Source organism: Camarhynchus parvulus, chromosome 4, assembly GCF_901933205.1.
Source record: "Camarhynchus parvulus chromosome 4, STF_HiC, whole genome shotgun sequence".
Lineage (NCBI taxonomy): Eukaryota > Metazoa > Chordata > Aves > Passeriformes > Thraupidae > Camarhynchus > Camarhynchus parvulus.
This window is the reverse complement of record NC_044574.1, coordinates 26,138,286-26,156,500: the sequence shown is the minus strand read 5'-3', so window position 1 is coordinate 26,156,500 and position 18,215 is coordinate 26,138,286. Positions and strand designations below refer to the sequence as shown.

The 18,215-nt window shown below is 38.6% G+C and overlaps 1 protein-coding gene across 1 annotated transcript; it reads left to right on the top strand.

Annotated features, from left to right (window-relative positions):
- The first annotated feature begins 4,618 nt into the window (after positions 1-4,618).
- LOC115903279 (tyrosine-protein kinase TXK-like) lies at positions 4,619-17,812 on the top strand. The gene is made up of 14 exons (XM_030947616.1): positions 4,619-4,686; positions 4,904-5,006; positions 5,193-5,398; positions 6,328-6,390; positions 7,039-7,093; positions 7,935-8,014; positions 9,366-9,493; positions 10,630-10,704; positions 11,628-11,799; positions 12,500-12,716; positions 13,651-13,715; positions 15,733-15,851; positions 16,306-16,463; positions 17,744-17,812. The coding sequence occupies exons 1-14, from the start codon at positions 4,619-4,621 to the stop codon at positions 17,810-17,812; spliced, it is 1,578 nt and encodes a 525-aa protein (XP_030803476.1).
- The last annotated feature ends 403 nt before the right edge of the window (positions 17,813-18,215 follow it).

Below are 18,215 nucleotides of genomic sequence, written 5' to 3'. Positions count from 1 at the left end.
ATGGTTATTTCTTGTTTTGAAACAGAGCCTCCTAATAGGTCTGATGTACAGAACTGTCATGGCTCTGTGCTAGTGCTGGGATTTGTGTTTGCTTGCCTGTCATTGGGGAGATAATGTGACACTGCTTTATAAACAAATATCTTCCTCCTAAACTGCTCATTTCCAGAAAGAAAAAGACATGAACAGTGAAACACACTGTATTAAATAACTGGGTTATATAACTTTGTCTAAGGTGGCAAGCTTTCATCAAAAATTGCAGTAATGAGAAATTCTCTATACAGTTGAAGAAGGAAGATGGCAAGTTCTAGATTCAACACCTCAAATACTCTTCTTGTTTAATGTAAACCTAGGTTTTAAACTACTGAGTTTAGTTGTTCCATCATGATGTACCCTGAGGATCAAAGCAACGCGTGTGCATAGCTTATGTTGTGATAGAACTCAAGTGAATGTGGTCTGGAAGATTTAATGGGGCTGTGGGTGCTGGAGAAATCTTCCTTGGTATGGATTTAAAAGAAGCAAGATTTGATTACTTTTTTTTTTGTTTTTAATTTATGGGAAGCTTTTTGGTTAGGTAGGAAACAGAGAAGTGGAATCTAAAATAATTTGTTAGCTCTATAAGTACTTTATTTTAACATACTTCAAAATTAATTTACTGTTAAAGATTATAGACTATTTCTTCCTCTTAGCCTGTATTTCTTTCCTGTGTCCTGTCCAAGCAGTCTGTAATTCATAACATGGCAAATCTAACTGGTCTCTCTGTTCTCTTCCAAATATGGAATCCAAAGTGTGATTTCCTTGCTGAAGCACAACTCTCAGTGATACCATCAGTGACTAATCTTTAAATTATGAACTCTTCAGTGTGGTTAACTTGAGCTGGGGACCAGGGGATCTAGGCCAGCTAATACATGATTCTAACACTCCTTGACAAATCCAGTGTTTTACTTAGGAAAGTGTCCTTGGTGAAAAATCAAAGGAAATCAGATAGAATTGTTCCACTGATTTCAGGGATCTAGCAGAAGGGGTAATCAAGAAGAAATGTTTTAAATGAGTAAATTCTGTTTTCAATGTATTTGTATTTTAAATTATAGCTTTTAAAAAATTGAAATACAGGAGTTTAAGTATTATAAGTCCTTCTTAGTTTTTCTGATGGATGTTGAGAAAAGAGAAAGGAAGGAAGAGCACAAGACATGAGAGTACGTGTGGGGGTGAGAAGTGTCAGGCAGGAAATGCCATCTTCCTGCTGCGTGACAGCGCACACTGCTGCATTGCCCTCAGCATCAGCATCTTCCTTGGCCACGAGGAGAGTTAAATCAAATTGAAGTTAAATCAAATTATTCACTCAGTGTATCAAAGCTTTCCCCATCTGTAGTGTTGGCCAAGTGTTCCTGAAACAGCATCACAGTTTGGGCCTACTTTCCAAAATAAGTTATGAACTTAATAAATATGAATTTAATCAGGAGGGAAAAGTGTAGTTCAAGAAGCTTACCAATGACCAGGGAAGATGTAAAATGCATAGATCAGTACATGAGTCTTTGCTTGAGAACTGAGATTCCAAGCCATCAGGTCAAAGCTTCTGGCCTTAAGTCAATTTAACTAAAGCAGGACTTAGCTCTGCAGAGCTGAAGGCCTTTCTCTATGGGCTTTGATAATGTTTCCTAGCAGCCTTGCCAAATTTCCAAACAGAAATGTACAGTTTGCACTGCATTAATTTACACTTGTACTAATTTCTACTGAATTAATTCCACAAATACTCTGGTAGGAGTAATGCAGGGACAAAAGAATTTCAGAAGTGACTGAGGTTGCTGAGAAAAGATGTATAGAGACAAATTAATTCTCAAATAACTGGAAATTATCTGCTTTAGGATGATATCTGCTGGATTGATAGGCTGTGATTTCACACTTAAAATACTCTACTACTCTACTGAACTTTGGTAGGACTGTGCAGTTTGTGCTGCTCCTCCAGACCCTACAATTCACTTCAGTGTGGTCTTGTCTGATCCATGGCCTTAATCTAATCTGAGCCTTAATTTACAGTCTGCAGAATTTATCATCTCCTGTTTTTTCATCTCTGTTAGGTTACACACTCCACCCTTGGAAAAATTGTTCACCAAATGAAGCCCAGGAAGAAACATCATAATTACAGCTTCAACCTATGCCTTTTCTATGGTTTTATGGACAGGACAAGAGGCTAAATATTCAATATCATATATGCTTAGGGTATTTTTTAAAATGTCACACACGGTCATTTATTACTAATAGCTTTTAACACAGTAAAAGGAGGGGGTCAGACATAAAAATCATCCATTAACAAAACAAGTCTGAGATTCACTGAAGGCAAAAAGGATTCCTGACCTTACACTATAAATATGCTCAAATTACTGGGCTCATAAAGAAAACAAGCCAGAATTACACATCCATGGCATCTGTCTGAACCCCTTGTTTTCAAGCTAACAGGCAAATCTTTAATTAGAAGATTATTCTAGTGTTACAAAGAAAGTCTGCAGTGCTCTTTCTAACTATTTCTTGTAAATGTTTTATATGGAGAGCAAATAAACTGAAGAGAAATAATGTATTTAATTAGACTAGATGGTTCAATGAGAAGAAACAGACAGGTTTTCAAATATCATGTTCCTATTTGCAAATAATGACATAATTTATAGACATTGATTAAATTTCATGTCACTGGCTGAAATAAAAGAAACCCAAGAATTTTTGCACCCACAGTGTTCACTATTTATGAGACAGGTTTAAATGGCCAAGGGACAATTCAATGTACACTGGACAATTACACAGCAAATCAACTTCATTGACAATATCTTTTTAGTCTGGCTGCTTTGAAGAGAATTGTTGCTGTCAGCTGGCTTGGGTATTTTTAATTGCTGCATTTTTCACAGCTGTCACTGGAACTTTTATCAAACAATTGATGGCGTCTTCTGATTACTTGTCAGCCCATCCATTTCCCACACAATAGATTCTTCACAGGATTCAACAGTCTAGGGGAAACTTCACCATGACTTTCAAGACAGTCTAAACAAACCACTTATGAGACAGGGCTCTTCCAACTAAGAACTAGATTTGGTCTTATCATTGGGCATCCAACATTCTCACTTATTTTATTAGCACAAGATTTGCTATGCTGTGTACCTTCATAGGGCAAATAATTACATTTTCATTATGTGGTAAGACTGCTTAATGGTTTGAATGCTAAGATTGATACTCTTAGCACATTTGGCTTTCAGCTGGTAATAGGCAATGACAAAAAGTTTCACAGGACACTAGAAGGGATATCCTATTTATTCCAGGCTGGATTAGGTCATTAGGATCAACAATGCAAAAGTGCCATGAGGGCAAAACAAATAATGTGGAAGGAACTGGTGGGACTGCACAAAGAAATATCATTGAAATACAAAGCAGCACAATTCTGAGACCTTGGGAAGCCTATTTCAGATAAAAATCTGGGGCCTCTTTGCAAACTATGACACCTGTGGCAGAGAAAAATATGACACATTATAGTGGGATATAAAGTTTGTGTTAGTGCAGCTGAATATGAGGGGAACCTTGTCTCTCCATCCCTGACTGTCATGCTTCTTAAAAGAAGAACCTGAGCCGGTCCTGCAGGTGCTGCTGCTGCCCTCCCACCTGCCCAGTGGTGACACTTCAGGGACCTGACCCAGTAAAAAGGGATTACCTGCCCTTTTAGCATCCTGTCTTGCCCAGTTTGAGATGAGATGAAGTGGAGAGGGAAAGAGTACAGGACCGTAACTGCTGCAGCTTAGCTCAGTCTGCTCTGGGAACACAAACTGGGGAAGGTATGTCTCAGCCTGTGCAGGAGTGGACCAAGTGTCAACCATTTATTTACCTCATTCTAATCTTAATGCCTTCCAACATATTTAATATCATATCCTCTCTGCTGCATATGAGATTGATTGGATTGGTTTCTCTCTAAATTTTTCATGTCTGTGATGATGTATCCAATGTATTTTGGATTTTAGAAACAATTTTATAAAGAAAGATTATCAGCCCCTTGACGTGCAAGTGTAAAGCACATATTCTCTCTGCACTTCAAACCTAGGCTAGTGCATTTACTGTATTAATGGCTGCAACTGAAACAGGAAAATCAGTATTAGTTTAAAGAAGTTAATATAGTGTGGCTCCTTTAATAAACCTCAAAATAAAGAAAAGCTTGTCATGCAAGTGTGGTTTTGTATTTGGCCTGAATAATCTAAAAATTATGTCAGTGCTGAAGGGGACAGTTCTCCATCTCCTGTCCCTGACAAGATTCTCATCCCCCTCATTGCACTAGGTAGAGCTTGTGCAGGGTGGTGTAATCAGTCAAATCAGTATGAATTTGGCTGATAATGTATCTTTTTTATTATTTATTTTTGCTGATTTAGTGAGCTGATTTAGCTCATACATATAGCCTCATAATTGCCAAAACATTGTAAGGGAGACTGTGGTAGGAAAGGTCTGCTGGGTTTGGTGGCTGCAAATTCAGCTGTAATGATTTGCTAGATATCTCACAGCAAGACAGAGCTAACAGTGGGTGGAAGCACACAGGATAGTCCTTAATTCTGTAAGTTTTGTGAGCAAACAAACAGGAATACTGCAAATATGGAAAATGTTCTTGTTCACAGATCACACCATCCAGTCTGTTTTCTGCTGCTGCTGCTGCTCAGTGCAAGAAAGGTATGTGAAATGTTTAAACTTTTCAGTAATTAAATATCTACACGTAAAGGACTTCTTAAAAATCCCTATTTGCAGTAGAAGAGCAAATATGAGGAAGTTTAAAGACACTGTAGTCTGCATATGCCTAATGAAGGAAGTCATGGATGGCCATGGATATTTTTATGTGGATGCTTACAGGTAAGCATTCACACCAATTCTTCATGTTTTTCAAAATCAGAGAAATGAGAACAAAAGTGAACCTGGAGCCTGACACTGTCCTGGTGACCCAGTACTCTGCCTCACAACCAGATGTTTCCTATGAATCTATTTGGAAGTGTGGGGTAAGTAACATTTTGGCAAGTGAAAAGAGAGAATTGACACACAGTGGCTCAGAATAAGCAGGGGAGTAACTAGCTCTTAAGCATATAAAGTTCTTTGTTGCAAAAATATTACAGAGTATCAGTAACTAAGCAATCTATATTAGAGAGAAAAGACTAGTTATGAAAAATACTTTGATTTTTCAGCAGCACAAGAGACAATTGCAATTTAAGGACAAGCCATTACCTCCTCTGCCTCCTGAGGCCTTTGAAGACGACACGGACAAACCCAGAGTTATTGCACTCTATGACTTCTTTGCTAGAGGGCCTTTAGATTTACCTCTCAAGAAATCAGAAGAATACATTATCCTGGAACAGTATGATCCCCTCTGGTGGAAGGCAAGAGACCAACATGGGTAAGAGAGAGGGCATCTATTTCAATCTCCCTACACAGAAAGAAAAAAGCCTAAAGCAACCTGTGCAAAAAGTGGGCAGATAGAATGAGACTTATGGGACTATTTAAGAAAGGGCTTGAAAGTGTTCAACTATATATGAGGCACACAGAATGACTGGGCAGACTTTCAGCTGGGCTTGGTACCCCAGAAATTGGGAATTCAGAGTTAAGCCCTACACTCAGTAAGTTCCTGAGCAACATAAGGGTGTTTGAAGACCATGTGAATCACTGGGCTCTGAGCCATGTGCAAATCCAGCTTTCCATATTTCAAGTGCTCTACAATGGAGTGTGTACGTGTAAAACTTTATGATACCATAGAGATTATGAAGACATACCTGAAACATAACCTCTTCCCCAAAATACCTGGTTATTTTAGAGAGCTAGATAACTTCTATTAGAATGCTTTTCACGCTTATGTTTGTTTTGTGTTATTCCTCTTTCTCCTTTGCATTATCATCAGTATATCCTGTACTCTGATATTGGGAATGGTTGTATGTTATATTATAACCAAAAGTATACTGAGAACTATTTTGAACATATAAGCAAGCACACACTTTGTATTTCTTCATATAGGAGGCTTGTATAGGCCAGAAATAAAGATGGTGGCTTCTGGTTGAGAAGAAAAATATTTTTTTTTTCCTAAATCTCGGCCTATACCATCTACCTTTTTCATCTGAGTAGCCATCCACAGTCATGGGACAAAAAGGTTGTGCCTGGGATGAAAGGACTGGGATGAAAATTTTTATTCAGTTCTAATGCTGGAGTTCAGCATCCAGCAACATAGCCCGCAGGATAAGCAATCTTTGTAATTCAACAAAAGGATGATGTATATCTTAATCCTACTTATCTTTTACACCATACTATAATATTATCCCCAATATGTTGTTTCAGGAATGAAGGTCTAATTCCCAGCAACTATGTTACAGAGAAGAAAAGCAATTTAGAAACATACAAGTAAGTAACTTTGAAAATTATAATTGGGCTTTTATTTCTAAGAATGGATTGCAGAAATACATTTTAATGTTTGAGCCTTCAAACTTTTATTAGACATGAACATGTTTATCAAAAGCTTTCTTTTTTTTATATACAAAACATTACTCTTTAAATGAATTTACATTCATGTAAATGAATCATAGTGTCAGAATCTAGATTTTTCCTGTTTCTGTAGACCCAATGCATAATGCTTCTGTATTCTGATCTTTGCCTGTTGTGATCATGTAGCTAATTCCAAGTACTATAAATTTAAATTACTGGAGAGAAGATTAAAATTCTGAAAACTTGTAGAGAAGAAAGGCTTGACACATCATCCAGGACTGTAAATTTCATCATGGTTTGGCATAACTTTATTTTTTTCCCTGGGGTTTCTTTTTCTTTTTTTTCTTCTTTTTTTTTTTTTGAGCTAATATTTAGTCACAGTAAATTGGGGCCAAAAAGTTCTAAAAGAAGGTCTAATAAAACAATTCCAAATTAAGACATGTTCATATACAATGATAGTTCTAAACATGTTTTTGACTTGGAATAATGCAAGTACTAAACTGTGAAACAAAGCAAACATTCATTTTTACTGGCTGAAATTAAGGATAGGTTATGTCCTTGTTGCAGGTGGTACTGCAGAAACATGAACAGAAGCCAGGCAGAACTTCTTTTGCACCAGAAGGTAATTCAGCTTACACATAGAGCTAACAGTACTGAAAAAATACCTATCAGTAGAGGCATCAAGAGCATTATCACAGTCAAATCAAAATCTGTTTGGTATTCTGCGAGAGAAAAGTACATTTTAAGATTTCTACCTTAAAAGGAAAAGACTTTCTGGTGTAAGTGCAAAGTGCAGACTATCCAGACTTCACAAAGCTTTAAGTTGTAGCCCCAGCAAATTCTATGTAGATTTTCCATGCCAGATAAATCAAATTATGTGCCTTACTGTGCTTGTCTGTTACATTAGACATTAAAAACTGAAATCCATGTAGTAAGCTAATTAGCTCTAAGTTTAGCAGAATTTAACAAACCACTGCATCTTCCTTAAATACAGAGCAAACCATCCACATTGCACTCTGTCTGGTCTGGTAACCCCCTGTCAGTTACCAAGGCGCCTACCTCAGTCAAACTCATTGGGTCTTTGCTCAGGCCCAGGGCAAGAAAGACCAAGGAAGAACATCTCAGAAAAAATTGTTTTAACTGGATTTTTTTCCTAGCAATTTGTACAATTTGATTTTTTAATAAGTTGAAACATTTTCACTACCTCACACTCCTCACACCAAAGAGTAGGATTCAGCTAAATTACTTATCTCTAAAAAGTTTCCCGGCACCTATTATTTTCTCTTGGTTTGTTTTGCTCTGCCATGTACCTGGCTATCCATTCCTAGTCTCCACTTCTTGATCTTCCTCCCAAATAGTCATAGGTATTCTACAGAATTTGGTAATCAGCTGCAAATCCTGTCTCAAGGGAGCATTACTGAAGCTCAAAAGCATAAAATAACTCTACTTGGATTTCTTTTCAGCCCAAAGAAGGTGCCTTTGTTGTCAGGGATTCAAGCCGGCAGGGTCTTCTTACGCTGTCCATGTATTCGCGGGCTAAGGGGTGAGTTCCTCTGAATGGTTGGAGTTTGAATCAAGTGGTGATGGAAAAGCTTCCTCCAGACTCCTCAGAATAACTGGCTAGGTTGGACATGCAGTGCACAGGAGCAGAGAACCACTGGGATGCTGTTCATGCAGAGTTAATCACCCTGTGCAGAAAAGATCAAGGTGGGCGGTGGATCTGGGAGTCAGTGTGCAAATGTCCTGGCAAGACAGGATTACCTGCACTCACTGAAATTCTCAAATGATCTGTGGAAACCAGCTGTGGAAACCATGCCACAGCCTTTGGCCACTGCACCAAACTGTTTCCTTTCTCCACAGGCTCTGTGCACTGTAAATCCATCCCAGACTCTGCTGTGCTCAAACTTCACCTGTTTGTCTCCCAAATCACCTCAATCCTACTGTTCAATCTTGCTTTTGCTGGACAACAGCCACAGGACTCACACTTTCCCGCATCAGGAGCAATCACCTACAGAACTGACTTAACCTATTTCAAACTGTCTCATACCCTTTTCTTCAGCCCTCCCACATCCCCCTGTATCAACTGTGTCTGCTTTCCTTCTCTCCCTCTTACAGGAAGCCAGAGGTGAGAGCAGCTAAGGCATTGCTGTTACCTCCACCCTCTTCCTCCCTCCCTCCCTCCATTCCCTCCTTGGAAACCTGGGGCCAGCCCTCCCCACCATCCCTGTGCTGGGGACAGACTCCCAGTTTCTGTAAGGCTCGGGTAGTGTTTCTGACAATGACTCAGTAATGCAGACTGTATAATGTCTCTGTATTCTGAGCTCTGCTTGCTGTGTCCACAATTTAGAGTACTAACCTTCAGCAACCACCAGCCTGAAATGCAAACTTAACTGCTTAATTTTGAGTGTCACAGAAGCAGGGATAAGCAGACAGCAAAATACACAGAAAGCAAAAAAGACAGATAATGCAAAGAAATACAGAAAAACAAAGATATCAAATAAAAGCTCCAGTGAAGACCCTTTGAAGAAGTAGAACTGAAAATTTAATCTCATGCTATACATGAATATGTGTTTAAGTTTTTTGGGAGAAAATGCAGGTAATTTGTAACATTTTAATTTCAAGAGGTTGTATTCAAATAAATGTTAAATGAGGAGGAAAAATTCTTAAGCACTGTGGCTATTTTTATGAATGCATGGATACAGGGGTAAAAAATATTTGGGCAACAAAAGTCTTTTTTTTTTCTCTTGAAACAGTGTCCCAGCTAGACACAGCCATTCTAAGCTGAGAACTGTGTCCCAAGTTTTCAGATTTGTCTACGTTTTCATAGTGAAATTTAAGCAGATTTATAGTATAAATTATTTTTACTGAAAGTTCTAATGCTTTGTTGATTTCAGAAGTCATAATGGAAATATTCTACATTATCAAATTAAACAAAATCACTCAGGACAATATTATGTAGCAGAAAACTATGTCTTCTCATCTGTTCCTGAACTCATCAAGTATCATCAACACAACGCTGCAGGTAATGCATGTGAGCTGGTAATGGTTTTACATCTTTTTCTAATAGCTTCCTTATAAAGTCTGACACAAGTGTTTTTAATGCTAATGAATTCAAATATGCCTTGTTTCTTGCTGCCAAAGTCATAGCTGTCATGTGCATATACCATGAGGGAAGTGAAACTACCAAACTTGCCTACATGTATTAAATGAGTTTAGCAAAAATAAAAGGCTGCTCTGTATTCTCTTGGTTTGCGTTTGACTGAATGGGACTTGGGTGTAATTTGATCATAATTCTTTCTTTGTCTATGACAAGGACCAGCATACATGCAATCTAATAAAAGCAGGAGCTATGCTGTGCATCAGCAGGCAGCGTTGTACTGATTTTGAAAAAAACCCAACCCATACCACAAACAATCAAGGGCAGAATTAGTTCTTGTGTTCACAAGGACTCTCTAACACTAACTTTCTGCTTACCAGGGTTAGACATCTGTAACTGTTGGCTGATGGCAGATTTTTATAATTTTTAGCATGAAAAATATCCTTCACCTTCTTCCCATCATTTTAATACAATATAAAATGGTTTTACTCTGAATGAGGGAAGATGGGAAAACGACACAGAGATCCCTTGCACTAGAGAGGAGGATATGGGAATGGACAGAGCCTTTTGCTGGAGGGAGGAGAATTGTAGGAAACACTTGTAGCAGAATTGGGCCTAAAAGTAGTAGTGGGAAAAATCAATGAACTCAGGGAGTCCTTAGTGAGGGATGTATTCACTAGTACTCTTGGCTTATGAATGCAAAGAAAATAAATGAGACACAAACATATTTCAAACCCGAGAAGTCATGAGACCCTACTCAGGTCAGTGATACACTATTTTAGAGTCCATTTAAGCTCACTATCATGGTACAAAAAACCAAGATTATTAGTGTTGGCTTTATGAAAATAGAAATACTTCCATAGTCAGGGCCCTGTTAAATAGTCTTTCTCCATTTCTCCTCACTGTAGTAATTTTATCTGAGCAAACTAGGCAAAAATGACTTCAAGAAATAAGACACTTACATCAGATTCCAAATAGTTTTCTTTGAGAAGAAGTATGATATAGCATATTTTTAAATTAAGTAATTGGTCAGCAGAATAATGTGGCTTTGTCCCTGACAGGTCTCATCACGCGTCTCCGACATCCAGTGGGATCAGATGGATGCACCTCACCAGAAACCGCAAGATTGAGTTACGGTAAATTTTTTATCTTCTTTTCAAGGAGAATTTGCTATCTACCTAGGCAATAATGTAGCTCATATTCACCCAGCTTAATAATTAAGTTTTATCAGTGAAATTCTTTGGTAATACTAAACACATAAACAGTGTAAGGTGTCAGTACCAAATGAGACACCTGACTCAGCTGCTTCTGTGACTGTTGTGCTTCTGTTACAACCACCAGTGCATTCAGATATATTTTGACTTTTCTAAGCAAACCTAAGTCTCAAATAGACGTTTAATAGCTTTTGAAAGGCTATTTGATTTTTGTAAATGCTTAGGAAACCAAAATTGAAACCTGAAATTCATATTGTTTATGGAGAAGATTTTCTTTGTCAGTTCTGCAAGTTTTAGAAATAAGAATGGAATCTTATGTGGTATTAAAACAAACAGGCAAGAAATGCCAGTTTTGTGTATATAGATTGGGAACCTCATGCCATCTATTGGACAATAGGAACCTCCAAAACTGAGTATCTTTCATGTTCCCATGAATCCCATGGCTTAATATTTCTGGAGGGTTGAGATATTGTAGTTATTACAATAAAGGTAGCCAGTGATTATTTCTGTAGATATACAATCCATCTGGAACTGGTTTGGAGCTAAAAATATCACATATCATAGTGCCAAAAAAGTTCTCATATGTAATCAAAGCTAAACACTTGCCTTATCTTCAAGCCTCAGACATTCCTACATTAAGCAAAATTACTAATCGCATTCTTTAGGCTGCAAAATAGTATTTGTATTTAAATATATATGAGCCAGTAAAAAATTTCAGCTATTTAAAATTCTTGCTATAGCTGATGAACAAGCATGATGCTTTGCAGTGCTCATGAACTGCCATCAGCAAGGCGTGGCTCCTGGAGCATGGCTGACTCTCCTGACATTTTGGGTTGCTTTTGCAGAGGAGTGGGGATTAAACCCATCTGAACTGCTGTTACTGAAAGAACTTGGGCGTGGGCAGTTTGGAGTTGTTTATCTTGGTAAATGGAAAGAGACTATCAAGGTTGCCATCAAAACAATCAATGAAGGCGCAATGTCTGAAGATGATTTCATAGAGGAGGCCAAACTGATGATGTAAGTACAAAGGCTGTTCTGTCTGTTTACCAAGAAATAAATATAACCTAATTCCATTTCAAACAAACAAAGCAGTTTGATGGGAATGGTGGTTGTGTGGGACAGAAAGGCTGATGTAAAGGACTGAACCAAGCTGATGCAGATGCTTCCTATGCCCAGACTCTTTCTTTAGAGTGTGCCTTGCTTTGTACTGTGGAGCTCAATGGGGAACAAACGTTCTGGTAAATGTGCTCCTACAACTATTCTTTAATCCTTAACTCAGTGTCTCTAGGAGCACTGCCACAGCTTCTACCCAACTAAAGCTTTTGAGAAACTGGATTACCATATCTGCAAATTTTGCAAATTAGGGAAGTATCCACATGAGGTCTTGGCAAAGGCCAGAAGAGATGAACCCTTGCAGGGTCAAAGCCCCTGCCTGCAAACCAAGTGTAACTAGACCTTCCCATTTTGCATCAACCAAATCAAGCTTTGCATTCACTGCATTTGTATAACTGATGAAGAATTATGAGTTCACAGAGTGAACTTTTTGTAGAAAGTTGTAGAGAGAAAAGTGCTAAGTGCTGGGAGAACTCTGAGGACAGCTGAATAGGAAACTCTTAATGAAGTAGTGAAAAATTTTTTCAAAGCCATCACGAGAATCAAAGGTTTAGTTATCTGCCAAGAACAAATATTAGCCTGTCTAAAATGTGATTTTAAACAGGAAACTCTCCCACCCAAAGCTGGTCCAGCTGTATGGAGTGTGCACACATCACAAACCGCTCTACGTTGTGACTGAATTCATGGAAAATGGTTGCCTGCTCAGTTACCTGCGGCAGAGGCGGGGGAAACTCGGCAGAGACGTTCTCCTGAGCATGTGCCAGGACGTTTGTGAAGGGATGGAATATCTGGAAAGAAACAGTTTTATTCACCGTGATTTGGTAAGTACAATAGGTTTTCTGAGGTTCTTTTCAAATATTTGCAGTAGAGAATGTGCTGTTGCATTTTATGGGGCACTATGCATCCTGTAAGACTTCAGCCCTGCAGGATCTAATAGGGCAAACCCAAACCTTTCAGCTGTTGTTTTGCCCATGGACAGCTCAAAAAACTGCTTGAGAGAAGCTTTTCCTTTGGAAAAACACCTTGAGAGCTCAGAGAAAATTAGGACATTGACATGGAACTATCTGGTATTATGACATCTTAATGTGAAAATGATTAGAACACAACGAAAATCACAGCATTACAAAAGGTCAGCAACAATGAGAATTTTAAAAAATTGAAATATTTTTCTGTCTATATTTTTTTGGCTCTTTACAGCCATTCATTAATGCTGGGATATATGAGTGGCTTTTCTGCCCACAGGCAGGGAATTAGAGGAAAGGAGTCTGTTTCTTTATTCCTTGATACTTTTCAATGCTCACATTTGGATGTAGAGAGGAAATCTTCCTCCTCTCCTACCTAGTTGCATGAAGAAATGTAAAATATTGAAAATCACCAGGAAGTTCCTGTTTTCTGTAATGAAAACATCACAAAACAAATTTAAAAATTTACACTAATTGTCCCTAGTGTTGATGTTCAGGAAAATATCTGGTTGGATCATTAGACTCTGCAACCTAAAAGTCTTTCACTGTTAAAAATATGTAAACATATTGCAAGTCATACTACAAGCATATAAGTTGCTAGGTGCTATGTATGCGTAACTACACAATAGTAAAATATGTTCACTGACTCAAAAATTCACTAATATTTTTGACCCATATACTAATCACCTTTCAGATATAAACAGCATGATCTAGAGCAAATATAATCAGCTGCTGTATTTCTCTTAAAATTCTTTAGCACAGATTTCAGATATGTTTCTCTCATTTTCCCCAGGCTGCAAGAAACTGTTTAGTCAATGAGGACCACGTGGTTAAAGTATCTGACTTTGGCATGGCAAGGTACGAGGCCACTGACAAAGGTTTTGTGAGCACCTATTCTCAGACAGCTGCAGCATGATCTTTAGTTAACCTCACTGCTTGCTTCACTGGTTTGGGGAATCCCACTGTGGGTAATTTTTGAATCCTGATGAAAATTGTAATGTTGTTTAACCACTGTACCATGATCTGGATGTCGTGTCCTCCTCTTGCTCTTGGTTAGTGCAAGATAGGTAAACAAAGTGCCAGGTAAACTTCAGAGTTGTTTGTGGACAGAGAAATGCCCAGAATGCACAGGGCAGCCAGAAGCCTGAAGAAAGAAGTTCCTCAGCTTTGCTGAGCAGGATGGAGGTCAGAAAGTCGCTAGGGACAGAACTGGAGCTGGTGCTGACCTCTGGAGGCAGCGGTAGCTGAGTAGGTGAGGCAGGATGCAGGGAGGACCATGTGGGTAGGAAGTGTGACACATGCTGCTCTAGAAGGGAAGTGGTTTTTCTGTTTAGTGATAGAACCAGCCAAAGTGAGGAAAGAGAGCACTCTTAACTCTGACAAGCACCAGCCTGAGAAACAGCTCTAGCCTCACAGACTTTCCTCAGAGGACACAGCTGAGCTGGCCAAATGACTGAATGCTGCCCAAAGGGGATGTCTTCTTTCTTCTTTCCTCTTGCAAGCCCAGCACAAAACCTTCCACTTTTGTGTTTTAATGGCTGGTTTTTCTGTGGGTTAGCATTAGGAGGCAGATGAGCTTGAAAGACAGTCAGTGGCTCTGAGTGTCAGTGGCTCTGAGCAGAAGGTTGTGGCGACACTTGTGGCTGTGAGTCGTTAGGTCAGCACAGCCATGCTCCTTCAGTTTTGCCTCCTATCTCTAACCTCAGGCTTACAACACCCTAGCAGTTTATAGCTACGGACTTGTTTTTCAAAGGGCTGTCCTGTACCATGGTTGTTCTGCTCCCCAAAAGGGAAAGGTCAGTATGAGTGCTCTGGACTTATCCAGATGAATGAGAAAATACAGTAAGACCAAGGTGGCTGTCAGGCTCCAGCCTAAGAATAATGGACCTGCAAGGCTCACTGTGACCACAAAGTGGAGATCAGTGGTCTGGCTCTAGGACTCACTATCCTGGGAAGGATGTGGAGATGTGATGGGAGCACAACCTAATTATTCAGAGCTCACACAACAGCTACTACAGGCTATTTTGTACTGCTATTTCATATGTTCCTTATTCAATAGCCTCCCATGTTTCTGTGCCTGCACCAAAATGAGAAAGGGAGGCAAAAAGATTATTAACTTCAATGTGACCTCCTTTAAAGGGTGCTTTAAAAAAATTACCTTTATTCTTTCCCTGAGAATAAATGTGTACTGCATGTCTGTGATCTGCTCAGGAACATTAATACTTGGAAAATGTGCCCAGGGTTAATAAGGATGTTGGGATCAGCCTAGCAGTCATTTAAAATGTTGCCCTATAAATGCCTGCATTAGGCAAATAATTTCATTTTATCAGGGAGGTCAGCTCCTATAGGCTTGGGGAAAAACAATTACTTTAGTGCACCTACAAGAACTGCTGCCTTGAATGTGATGAACATTTCTTTGTGTGTTGCTTTGGTAACAATGTCCCTGATATGGCATCTGTGAAGATGGACAGCAAGAGCCTTATTTGGGTAGAACAAATGGTGGAAAAGGTGGATCCTTTTAAAAAAAGGCTAATTATTTATTGCTGCTGATTTCCCTGCCCATGGTGAAGTGATGTGTCTTATTAATATACACCCAAAAGATGAGAATAATTACCATCCTGTCACTCTTATGCTTGTATCAAAATGTTTTATTCTGACATTATTCTGATGAATAATCCAAATCATTCATTTAGACAAAAATGTCTTTAAGTGCATTGCTATGGGGTTTTTTGTGTCTGTGCATTTTATACTAAAATAGTATATAGATATAATAGATATAATTTTGTTTCCAAATTGATACTATTTTTCTGGAATTCTAAACCATTTGTGCAAATGTCACTCATTCAAATATATGTGGTTTCCTCTTATTCTTTAGATATGTCATTGATGATGAATATATCAGCTCTTCAGGTGCCAAGTTTCCAGTCAAATGGTCATCTCCTGAAGTCTTTCATTTCAAAAAATATAGCAGCAAATCAGATGTCTGGTCATTTGGTGAGTTGATTAGGTGAAAGGGCAACCACACTTCCCTAAAACTACTGATGTGATTTAGGAAAGTGTAAATTTTTACCCATGCTACCTATCTGAAACTTCAGCCCTTCCCATTTTTCAAAGTTTGCTTATGTTGGACAAATGGATTTTTCATTTGGAAGGTTCTGCACCTAAAAAGTAGATTTTGACTGAAATGTGCATTTCTGATGAGTCCTCATTAGCCAAACATATTCATCTGAATTTCATGGACCATCACCTTAGCTGACTTAAAAGAGAGCAGAATTATATTGAAAATTGTTTGGGTTGTATCCTTCATTCAGCTCAGGCTGCCTGTATTTTCATTCATTTTTCAACACATAGAAGAATCAGGAGTGTTTTTTATTCTCCTGATTTTGTTGAAAGCTTGTGGGTTTGGCATCTTTTGTTTTGTCCTAAACCTATTTTGGTTCACTTCCAGGTGTACTGATGTGGGAAGTTTTCACAGAAGGCAAAATGCCTTTTGAAACCAAGTCAAATGCTGAAGTTGTCCGTGAGATTTCTCAGGGTAACCGACTTTATCGACCACATTTGGCATCACATCCTGTGTACAAAGTCATGTACAGCTGCTGGCATGAGGTTTGTTCCCCTTGGTTTTTTTTCCTGAGGTATTACTTTGTTCTTAATTTTAAACATGGATATAAGAGCAATCTTAAAAGATCAAGGCATTAAATCCTTATTTCACATCTGTGGCATTCTCAGCATTTCTAACTGTTTTTCACAAATCACACCAAAGTTTACAAGCCTCTGCTTCTTTTGACTGTTGCAGCTGAGAAATACAGAGCACATTATCAGTACAATAGGTCTAGAGCATCTCCGGGTTGGAATATGCCACTGCTGTCCTGTTTCTCTGCTGGGTACAATGTGATACCTTTTTTGTGCCTTTGTATTGGTTTCTCTAGATCTGCTCTGAATGATAACACATTCATACACCAAGTGAATATGCCCACTAAATGTAGATTTTGAAACCCCTTTTTCAAGTGTATATCAGTATCTCTGTACATCAGGGCAGCTCCTAAGGCTGCCCCTCTTTCACCCTGTCCAAGCTGATTTAGTACTTCATGTTCTTTCACCATTTGTCCATCACCTATTATTTCCTATATTGGTAACAAAACACTGATTTCCTCAACTTCTCTATCTGATTAATCCCTTAAGGGCCCTCCTTCTCTAGTCTCTAGAAGAAATGAATCATTATTTTAGGTTAAAAGTCCTTTCAGAAGAGCTTTGTGTGCAATTTTTTTATGTAAAATTGTGGGCATACATAGTGAGTAGCTGGGGAATCTTGTTGCTACCATTTTCTCCTTTATCTCCCACCTTACTAGTCTGAATAAAATTTTTAAATCCTGAGTAAAAAGAAAAAGCTTAAGAGATGGAAATCTAAATTGCATCCAGCTTGCCAGCTTACTGCAAACATCCATTGGGGTGCCAGCCAGCCGAGAGGTCATGGGGAAGAAGTTCTCTTTCCTGTCTGCCACCGGACAGGAGTTTGCTCCATACTGAGCTGCAGCACTTCAAATCATACAGCAGTGAAGATCCTTTTTCAAAAACGCAGGAAGCATTCCTGAGTACCATGTTTTCCTGACTGGTAGGGCTTTCCATAGACCTACTGCAGGGAGAAATTCCATAGGAATTCTGATCCAGAATTGCAATAAGTATAAAGAAATTTCAGGAATCTTTTTACAAGTGTCTGTGCTCATGCTGCTGGTGTCATGAATAACAGATTTTTCTTTTTCTCTAAAATTACAAACCTGAGTTTTTTTTAAGTGTTATCTCATATGTACTTATATCCAATTTCTGAAGTCTGGTACTGTAATCAACCAATCTGCTAACACAAGTTTATCCTCTGCTTTTCTTTTCAGAAACCTGAAGGACGTCCTACTTTTGCAGAGTTAACAGTGACCCTCAGAAATCTAACAGAGATGACATAATCACAGATTTTATACCAATATACTTCCTGAAAGGTTAGCATTAAGCATGCCACTAATGAAGCTGGTACAGAAAACCTCAACATTTTGGAGAGGTCTCTACCTAAATCACAGTACCAGCATCCTGCATATTGAAGCAGCTGTTTGGTCTTGGCACAGTTTTTCTTATTTCAGAAAGATACTCCAGGACACTGGTTTGGGACTCTCAAGGCTTTGTTTTCATGGTTAGGGAGAAAAGTCTGTCTGAAAAGCAGTAACCAAGCCTACTCACCTTATAGATATTTTTATTCATTCCTTTGTTCAGAGTTACACTAATTCTTGCATCAATATTACATTATTTATACTTAATATGACTAATGCACTGGGGAATGCTGATTGGCAGAGCAAAAATGACGGAAGAAGCTCT